Consider the following 10,358-nt stretch of genomic DNA (forward strand, 5'->3'; position numbering starts at 1 on the left):
GCTATCTAGGAATAACCGCATCTATTTCTCCATGTGCTTGTGTATCTGGCCATGCCCAGTGTGGCTTCTCCGTAGGTCTTGTATCGTTATCTCGATACGCCTCGTGTCATTATCTAAATATGTATGTCTTGTGTCGTTTCCTCGATTGACTCGATACGTCTCGTGTTGTAGCCTAGGTATGTCCTGTGTCGCTGTGTCGGTTTAGATCTGTGCTATTCTTTCATCATGTCCTGATCTGATGTCCCCTTACGACCCGAGCCATGGTGCTGGTAAGTCCAGAACAGCTGCCCCAGTACGTCCTCTGACAGCGCCGGTGTCTCGCCAGATTGCCGTGCCTGGCCGCCGCTGCGCCCGCGGCCGCCGGGCGGTGCGGTACGTCAGGCTGGACGCCTCTGACCCGCTGACCAGCACCAGGGAGTACCTTCGGCGACAGCGGCGCGCACCCGCCGACAAGCACACCACTGTGCTTGTCGTAACCAGGTGAGCGCGGCGATCTCGCTGTAGGTGAACGGGGGGTCATGACACTGTAGGCGAGACGAAAGTTCATAAACTGCTAGTGAGGTGGAGTCGAACACTGCAGGGTAAGACGCAATCACAGCATGGCAAGGGATACGACGGAGATGGATTCATCGCACTGCATGTGACACGGAGTCATGGCAGTGCAGATGAGTGCAGCTTTGACCCCTAAGGTGAGTCAGAGTCATGGCGCTGCAGATGAGACTGAGTCATGGCACCACAGGGTCACAGGGACGGCGTCGGATGGAGTGGGGGCGCAGGTGTACCCACTTTTTAAAATCGGTGGGTGCTAAGCTGAAAAGGTTGATCAAACCTATCTCAAGACCTGGTTCATCCGGATTTTGGCCACTCGAATTTGCGTTTTCGACGCTTAAGTTTTTAAAACATTGTTATTTGGTAGATTCAAAAAAATTATGCGAAGAAATCACTTTCCATTTGAAGTTTTTGTGAGCTGCCTTTTCTGAATAGCTTAGAATGAGTTATGATTAAAAGAAAAATTATCCTACTTAATCTTAATGAGGAATCGTTGGTCGCTTACCGCTGTCGCTGATCGTGTTGTTCAACCACAGCCACGATTATACGACAAATACACTCTACACTGTACAGATACACTGGCCACTGTTGGGAAAACGCATTTGACTTTTAACCAGGCCACCCTGTACTTTTAAACGTTGCAGCATATTGCAGTCTATCGTTCTTAATTCCAATTTGGGTGTTGTCATTGAAAAGTCTTGCAAAACATTTGCTGACTAGTTTAACAGATGAAAGAGTTAGCGTGACAAAAGAATGGGTTTGCCCTAAAATAATACAATTGGTAAAAAGTTAACTGATACTAGTAGATACGTTTTTTAGGCACCTTCTACTTAAGCACCAATAGTTTAAGACAAATGTTCTGTATTACTTGGCCCAATATTCTTCTTTCCATATGCATTGGGGAGGCTCAGTGGAGCACTGGGGGGGGGGGGGGGGCTCAGGCCGCCTCGGGTAGGTCCCACCTTGGGGCGCTGCCCAGCGCGCGTGTCGAGAGGATCGCTGCGAAAGTAACAGGACGGTTCTGGGTATGACACCGTAGTGTCATGGCGACAACATAAAAAGCAAGCCATGCCACTACGGCTCTTGTCAATGCACCGCTCCGATATAACCGTTTACATGACCATTTCCCCGCCTCCTGCCAAATTGTGATTCAGTATCTTGGGAGAGAACTCGGAAGAATTTATAGATTCAAACCCGCGAATCCGGCAATGATTGCGGACGCTTACATTCCACCAGGAACTGATCACAGCCATCCAGCGGGACTTTCACTGAACGGTCGGAGATGATGCCAGACCCAAGTTATGCCGTGTCTCGGCGGTACTGCAATCGATTTATTCAAATCCATGGAAGTTCTTCCGCGCATTGGCCAGGATCTCTTGACTGAGACTGATAGTATTACCCGTTCGCCATCCAGGCTCGACGCAGCCCCATAACGTACCGCTGCCGTGCTTCGGCCGGCTCACAGATCAAACGGCGGCGGCGGCCCCCGAGAACTCCGTGAGAGCTCCGCGGTGGCTCCCTGAGAACTCGGGGGAGTTCCGCGGCGGCCCCCGAGAACTCCGTGAGAGCTCCGCGGTGGCTCCCGAGAACTCTGGGAGAGCTCTGCGGCGGCCATCTGGGAACTCTGCGGGAGCTCCGCGGCGGCCCCCGAGAACTCCGGGAGAGCCCCGCGGCGGCCCCCGAGAACTCCGGGAGAGCCCCGCGGCGGCTCCCGAGAACTCCGGGAGAGCTCCGCGCCGCCCATCCGAGCTGCCGGTCGCTACCCGCGAGTCCGGGAGCATGGCCAATGTCGTGCCGATGCATGATGAATGTGTCTGGAAATTGCAACATGGCAGGTCGGAATGCATGGGGCGGCTCCGCGGCGGGGGTGGCTGGCGGGCGGTGTGCCATATTCAGCTGGGCGGAAGCTGAAGCTGTCAGAGTCTGGGGTTTTATGGAGAGCTTGACCATTAGCAGTCCACCACGAGCACGGCTAAATAACGTTTGACGCCTCCTGAGGAACAGGGGACGCGATATCTATTGTTATATCCAGGAATTCGTTTGGCGAGAAAGGTTGGTTTGCTGCTGCTAGACAGGAAGCTAGAGAAAGTATTGTTTTCTAGCGGTAGGTCGTGAGTGGTCACCCCTCATGCTGTCAAACAGCCTAAGGGATAGTTCCTATCATCGATCGTACGATCGATTCGTCGAAATCTGAAACGCCGTATTTATCTAAAAATCTTTTGGAGAATGCATTAACTACCATGATGGTGCAAAAATTGGTGTTAACTATAACTGCAAAGCCGTCTTCCAAAATAGACATGCTCGACTGGTACCAAGATTGTGAAACTGATTGCAGATGTGAAAAGAAAACCTGAAAGGTCAAATCTGCCTTCATGGCCTCTTTTTAAAGTTTGAGGTCGGTAAGAACTGCCACATACAATGAAACCATTCCGAGCAGCGATGGTGACTTATCTGGTTCCAATGGCGAACAAGAACAGCATGTACAAAAGTGAGCCAGTCAAGGAGGAACGTCTCGGTAAAAGGTGCAACGAAATAGTGAGGGTTTCTCAACCAGTTGTTTAAGGTGTTTTTGGCTTTGGCTACGCTTCCGTAGGCCAAGTGTGTTATCAAGTAGATTCCGGCGCACAAAAACATATTGTCGGGGCCTGTCCCGGTAGCTCAGTTAGTTACAGCGCCTGCATTTGAGTTCATCCACCCATGTCGGGATGGGCTGGAGTCGATTTAAGCGTTTGCTATTTGTCTCTGACTGGGATAGCCTACGGTCAGTGGCAGCGACCGCTCTAAATGTCAGATGACGTCAGAGGCTAGGACGAAAGGTTAGCATTGCATTGAGCATTTCAATATCTTAAACTTGCCCCACATAATTTTGCCGTTGGCCTGGAATTCCACGATAGAAGGGTCAGAGGTCACGCAACAGATGCTGCTTTTTGTGAGTTCAGATCCCAGAAATTCAATCCATTCCACATGATTGGAATATTCCTCAGAGAAAAAAAATACGAAAAAAGCAAGCGGAAGCATTGGCTCCTGAGCCATAGAAGTTAAAGAAAACCTCCCGCATGGGTAGCAAAAGGAAACTCGCTCTTTCTAAGATCCGTGCATGAATAGTTTGCATGTCGGCATGGTTTTCACAGTTGCCGTACATATGCGGGAAACAGAAATGTGTCGTTCGTGCCGGAGAAATGGTAACATGCCAGGCTATTGTGTCTCCAACCAGAAGGCTAATATCCCCGCAAAGCGATGATCCGCCCGGCCAACTTCCCATGAGGACCAGGCGAGCCCGTTTTCCTAGACGCGTGATCAATATAATGGAGATGTTTACAACGAGGAGCACATCAAGCTGAACCTGATATCTTCCGTTAGGCCAAATGCACCCCAATCAATGCTGTCGGACGGATCAGCTCCCCGTGAGCGGTTGGTGTGGTCGGCGTCTGCATGCTGTACTTGAGTGCTTTCCTATCATCTGTCCCAATTTTCTTCATCTCATCAGCCACTCCATCATCACCTTCGTCTTTCCCACGGCCTGGAAAATATCTCGTGTAGCGCCAGTTCACAAATTGGGTGATCGCTCGGATGTTCGCTCGAATGGTCTATGGTCGGATGCTGGGACGGCCTATTTTGAACTTGCTGGTGTTCTCAAAAGTCGCTGAAAAACTTATGTCGGTTCAACGTGTGCTTTATCTCATCTAAAATGACATGGTTTTTCCTTTCTGATATGCCTGTCGACCGTGTCATTTGACGGAGTACGATATGCTCCTCGTTGTCGACTGGATTTGAAAAATATCGGAGGTGAGGTTGCGCCGCTAGTGACGCTCGACTTCAGCAAAGCGTCCAACAGTGGGGTTGTTCCACGACAATTCGACCGGGGGATAGCATGCCCCCCCCCCCTTCAAAATTAACGAATAACGCCTCTTTAGCTTAACCCGAAAGCACGATTCTGCAAGTTTTAGAGGGGTATGACGTACCAATAAGGAACTAGGGAAAATTGAAATGCGAAATGACGTCACGAAATCTATTTTCAACTTGCCCTAGCGAACTGTTTGCGGGGGTAAAATAAAATGTAAGATGAATCGAAAACCTGAATACATGTATCTGACCGAAACACGGCTCGATTTAAAATTCAAGGTCATCTGGGTGCATATATTGACCTACTTTAACCTTTAATCTCATTTTCTGAAAAAATGTGGTGCCTTGGATTTCGCGGGTAGCGTCGGGAACTGTTACCGTGACCGTGAAATCGTTATATTTGAACCTTGACATGTCACCATGACGTTCTCCCGGAACTCTAGGACATATTTGAATGACGAGTGTGTGTTTATGACCCTTACGTACCTATTAAAAGGTGCGTGCAATGTAAAACATATTACAGTGTCATTCGTAAAAGGATAGTCCGTACACTGATAGATAAGCCAAGATGCACTGATGGATAAGCTGGAGAGATAAGCATGATTGAAACGCAACAATTTGTACCTCTCCGTGTTGTGATCCGTAGAATATTTTATAAACTGCGTCCACAATTTATATGTTCACTACCCAGCAATGTGGTCGGTGCAGATGCGAAGCATATCATGTGACGCCAGGATTTGGTCACATTCTGAGCATCACAGATTTTCAAAGCTTGTCAGCCATTTAAAGGTGCCTCTTTCCCTCCCCCATTTCAATGCATCGGCCTTTCCACGAAAGGTGGCGAGGAAGTGCAATACACAGTTGAAGGCTGAAATTCTCGGTATAATCACACGTGTCGAGGAATTTTTTAGCTTTATATTAGATCAGGCGGCGATAGGTTAAAGCAATGATGGTATCTTGTACCTGTTGGAAACTTTTCAGCGTGAGTACCTTTTTGACGTTTGCCTTTAACTGGCGAGCGTATGCTGTGGCATGTTGAGTGGGCTTAACTTTCATCGATGACGAGGATAATTTTGCGGGCGAGGTGATATGCCGTTTTAAAGCATGTCACGAATGAATGCAAGTGGTTAAGTCGCTTTTCGCCCAAGAGGCGTCCCGATGATCACCTTTGACTGCGCCTTGCACGATAACAAAAACAACTTTCGGAAAATGCCAGTGGCCAATGGACGAACGTTTCGTTACGCCTTACGGGACGGCACCAACTTGGTTCGTCCCTTCTTGAGCTATGGCGTATGCAACAGTCCCCTGCAACGGCGAGCAATTCATTTACGAGCGAGGTGCAACTGTCAATCTGACAATATGCGTTATTTTGCACAAAGCACTGCACAATTGGTTGCAAAACATTGGGTTGTCACGTTTATAACCATTGCTTCCATATCGCACTTAAAATGCATGCCTTTGTTGCCCGACGGGTCTCACTGATCATAAGTCCCAGCTTTGGTGAGTAATTTTCACTCCTTCACTCCTGCATTGGTTTCGTACGATTAAATTTGACACTCCCACCGTACCACTCAAAAGGATTTCTACTTACTTGTGGTAAAATTAGTCAGCTGGTCGTAGTATCCGGAGAGATGGTGCGTCAGCATAACTAGATTCATGTGCAAAAGAGTCTAGACCATTGGTTTGTGCCCCTGAGATTAAGGCGATGTTTGTCAGACAGGCCCAGGAAGAGAGAGAGAGAGAGAGGAGAGACGAGAGAGAGAGACGAGGAGGAGAGAGAGAGAGAGAGAGGGAGGAGAAGGAGGAGAGAGAGAGAGAGAGAGAGAGAGAGAGGGGGGGGTGAGAGAGAGAGAGCAGAGAGAGAGAGAGAGAGAGAGAGAGAGAGAGAGAGAGAGAGAGAGAGAGAGAGAGAGAAGAGAGAGAGAGCACTCTCCCTGCCTGCATGATCCGGATATTCGTTATATAGAATACGCGGGCATCACCCCTAACTGGCCTCAGCTGCGCCAAACGGCATAAAGAGTGTCGTTCAACGGCACATCTAGGGAAGAGACTGATGCAAGCTTCTGATGGTTATGCGACCTCAAGCATCGGCCGTGATATTGTTCCCTAGGCATGGAGGTGCCTCGAAAAGCTTCTGATCGTCCGCAACGTCTGCGAACTCGTATGGTCTGGGCTGGCACCTTATTGTTCTTTGCTGACTGGCTCATGAGATGAATAGTTTGAGTTATTCGAATTCGCCTTTATACCATCCCACGTCACATATATCCAATTTCATTTATTTTTATTTCACGCATTATACGGGACAACGTACGCATTTCCTTGCGTCCCAGAACGGAGTGATCCTTGTCATGTAAGGCCGCGCAGTAACCCTCGACGGTTGGGATGACGTCCTCGTAATTTACACGTGACGTGTGACATAGATGTCAACAAGTAAAAGGACAGTGGTGTATTCCACACCGCGTTTTACCCAACACAAGCGCTGCCCACCGTAAGCGGCTCGATAACGGAAGGTGGGAAGAGCACATGCCGCCACTCCTACGTTTTGGCGTCACATACCACTGCCGCGATCGATCTCACGACCACAGCCGCCCCCCAGCGGCGTGTGCTTGCCTGCGTTACACCTGGAGGCGCGGTATGCATCCTTTGATCACTGGAGCGGGAACCGGGGGCAGTGCACACCTCGCGCACCGCCATTTTAGTTAAGCAAGCTCATTATGCCTTCAGACCCCGGCAAGTCTTGAAAAAGTCACTAATCCGCTTTCTGAAAGTCTCAAAACAGAGGACGAAATCCGGTGACAAATTGAGTGTCGGATATAGGTTACGTCGCTTCTTTTAATTGCCGCGTCCCTCAGTGCAGTTCCTTCGTACGTGACCGTGGTCTGTTATGTGATTAAGAAATCCGTACTGATGAAGTTGCCTGCACAGACAGGCCAACAAGTAGCAAGGTGGATTCTGCGGCGGCGCTCTACCATGTTTCACGAGGCGTAACGTGCGCCAAGGAGAGGTTGAAGTCGACAAGCTCATCAACTACCCAAGCGATTCGGGATACGGCACAGGGGCTATTAACTGACGGCCGAATGGTCTTAATGACGACATTACAGTCGACCCAGAGTCGGTAACAGCTTGAAAGCTGCCATACCGTTTGTCAAAACTTTTTTGTTGCTGGAATGTCTTCAGATCATGTGAGCCATCCTCTTGAAACATAATGGCATTGTTTTCGATGGAAAACGTTGCGTCGTATTCTGCTACTGCATGCAAGATACCTTAGACTCCACGAGAGCTCCTGTTTGATATTGCTCTTGTATAACTGATTGCACGTAGGCACCCGTCACAGTCTACGCACCGGTGGTGTCGGGTTGTCTCTCTGTCCTATTTCATCCCCATTTCTCCCTCTCTTCCTCTCTCTCTCTCTCTCTCTCTCTCTCTCTCTCTCTCTCTCTCTCTCTCGTCTCTCTCCTCTCTCTCTCTTCTCTCTCTCTCTCTCTCTCTCTCTCTCTCTCTCTCTCTCTCTCTCTCCTCTCTTCTCCTCTCTCTCTCTCTCTCTCTCTCTCTCTCTCTCTCTCTCTCTCTCTCTCTCTCTCTCTCTCTCTCTCTCTCTCTCTCTCTCTCCTCTCTCTCTTCTCCTGCCTCTTCCTTTACCAGCTCCTCCTTTCCCTCCCCATCGTCTGCTTTATCTGGTCTGCATACCTCATGCATGCCGCCACCATCACTCCTGCTCGAATCGATGCCGAAGTCGATCAGTCCGGTGGCGTAGAGCAGCGACTCGCCCGTTCACGTCGTCTGGGTGGCAGTGTCTAATGCCTCAGCGATATGACGGGCTAACACCGGCGATCAATCACCGGTGGGATTGGTCAGCATGCCATCTGGTGGAGACCGGACAGAGCTGTCAGCGCGGCCGGACAGGGCTGTCACAACAGCTGGGCAGAACTGTCACGATGGCAGGGCAGAGCTATCACAGTGGCCCGAAAGAGCGGTGACAGTGGGCGGACAGACCTGTCATTATGACGTGACAAGACTGCCACATTGGCTGGACAGCTGTCGCAGGGACCGGACAAAGCTGTCACATTGGCTGGACAGAGCTGTCACAGTGAAGGGACAGAGGTGCCACAGTGACCGGACAAAACTGTCACATTTGCTGGGCAGAGCAGCCATGGTGAGCGGGGAAGCTGTCATGATGACCAGTACAGCTGTCACCGTGACAGAACAGCGATGTCGCAGCAGCGGCTGGCCAAAGCTGTCAAAATGGCTGGACATGGCTGTCTCAGTGGCTGGCCAAAGCTGTCAAAATGGCTGGACATGGCTGTCTCAGTGGCTGGCCAAAGCTGTCAAAATGGCTGGACATGGCTGTCTCAGTGGCTGGACAAAGCTGCCAAGGTGGCTGGACATGGCTGTCTTAGTGACTGGATCAAGCTGCCACTGTGGCTGGACGATGATGTGACAGTGGCCAGGCAGAGATACCACGACGTTTGGACGCGGTGTTACCCCGGTCGCTAGAGAAGAGTTAGAACACCGACCGGGTGGGGGCGAAGATTGTTGGAGCAGAGGGTTGTCACAGTGCTACCACATTGGCATGGCAAACAGGGGCTGATACAAATATTGAATCACACGTGCAGGCATAGCGTGCGTTGCCGCGGCTTTCGCGGCAGCGTGTGGTCGGAGCACGCCAAAGGCTCGAGCGTGAGTCAAGGCAAGTCCGTGTAACCAGGGGGGCGGGGAGAGCTGAATCAGGCTGTTCGAGGTAAGCTGAAGACGGCCGCACGTGATTCACGAGCGGGCTGAAGCCTGACCGTTTCCTGACCTGCCGCAGGCGCCGTCCGGTCACGAAACTCACGCTGTTGGCCCCGGGTAGCATGCAGTCTACTTGGCAAGCAACTGGTCCAGGGCCTAGTTTCATAAAAAGAACGTGCGAAACTAGGCACTTATAATTTGCATCTATGGGCTTCGGGTGGCCAAAAACAGCTTAACCTGAACGACGGATCCTATTCATCAACGATCTAATAAAATCAAGGCATTCGAGAAATCAAGTAAAATCAGCCGGTCTCGGGCTCATGAATGGGTTCGTATTGCCGCTGTGACACCACGCCTGGTTGGTGAGTGCTCGCTGGTCATGAACCCGCCTGCTCTGGCGCTGTCGGTGCGCGCGACGGGGTTGACATCTCACGGCCGTGTCGCCTCCTCTCTCGTTCTCCCTCTTAAGCACCGGTGGAGCGCGTGTGACCCGAGTGACCTGTTGCAGGGGCGTGGAGCAGAGCGCGGCGCTGCTGCTGGCAGCCGACACCCTCTCACGCCAGCTGCACGCCTCCGGCGACGTCAGTCCGGTCAGCTACCTGACCCATCTGCGCTCGCTGCGGCCGCGCTGGTTCACCGAGGTCGACCAGGTGAAGATGCTGTACGACCTCCTGTGCGACGTTCTGCCGAAGGGCGATGGCGAGCGCTGAACGGCGTCGGGCCGCCGGCCGAGTGATACGGACCCCGTTGGGGCGAGATACACGGACTGTGAGTGTTCGCTCTTGTTCCCATCCGTGAGAGACACTTCTTTATGTGTGTTATACAGATTTTCAATGGCTTCCAAGGAGATGTTATTCCGTGCGCCACCTTCTTGGCGAGTGAACTGGACGAATAAACTGACTTGATCTTCGTCGGATGTGTTTTGTGAAATGACAGCGCGGCGAATTGCGAGGACTAAAAGGCCAATGCTAATTGCATTATAAAGTTTTACCCGCCTTCACGCGATTGATGAGGATTTTCTCCACGTTGATGAATTTTACAGTCATTTTTGATGGTAACTTTTACTTCGCAAAGTGTTTGATTCAAGCTGTTTTTGGTCAGTCGTTGATTCATCTTGACCTGCGCTCGTTTCGTCCTAAAGCAGTTCGTGCAGCCTGCGCCAAACTCAGCCCTGCGTTTCACCAGGTCGCCACTCAACGCGCTCCTGCTTCGTCGGCAGTAGCCGGCCCTAAGTCCTG

At 51.0% G+C, this 10,358-nt stretch overlaps 1 protein-coding gene across 1 annotated transcript; it reads left to right on the plus strand.

The window, feature by feature from the left end:
* The first annotated feature begins 260 nt into the window (after window positions 1-260).
* Window positions 261-10,030, plus strand: LOC119106911 (uncharacterized). The gene is made up of 3 exons (XM_037230260.1): window positions 261-269; window positions 326-480; window positions 9,629-10,030. Exons 1-3 carry the CDS (start codon window positions 261-263, stop codon window positions 9,828-9,830), a joined length of 366 nt encoding a protein of 121 aa, XP_037086155.1. The 3' UTR covers window positions 9,831-10,030.
* The last annotated feature ends 328 nt before the right edge of the window (window positions 10,031-10,358 follow it).

Source organism: Pollicipes pollicipes, unplaced genomic scaffold (genome assembly GCF_011947565.3).
Source record: "Pollicipes pollicipes isolate AB1234 unplaced genomic scaffold, Ppol_2.1 Scaffold_644;HRSCAF=734_pilon_pilon_pilon, whole genome shotgun sequence".
Classification (NCBI taxonomy): domain Eukaryota; kingdom Metazoa; phylum Arthropoda; class Thecostraca; order Pollicipedomorpha; family Pollicipedidae; genus Pollicipes; species Pollicipes pollicipes.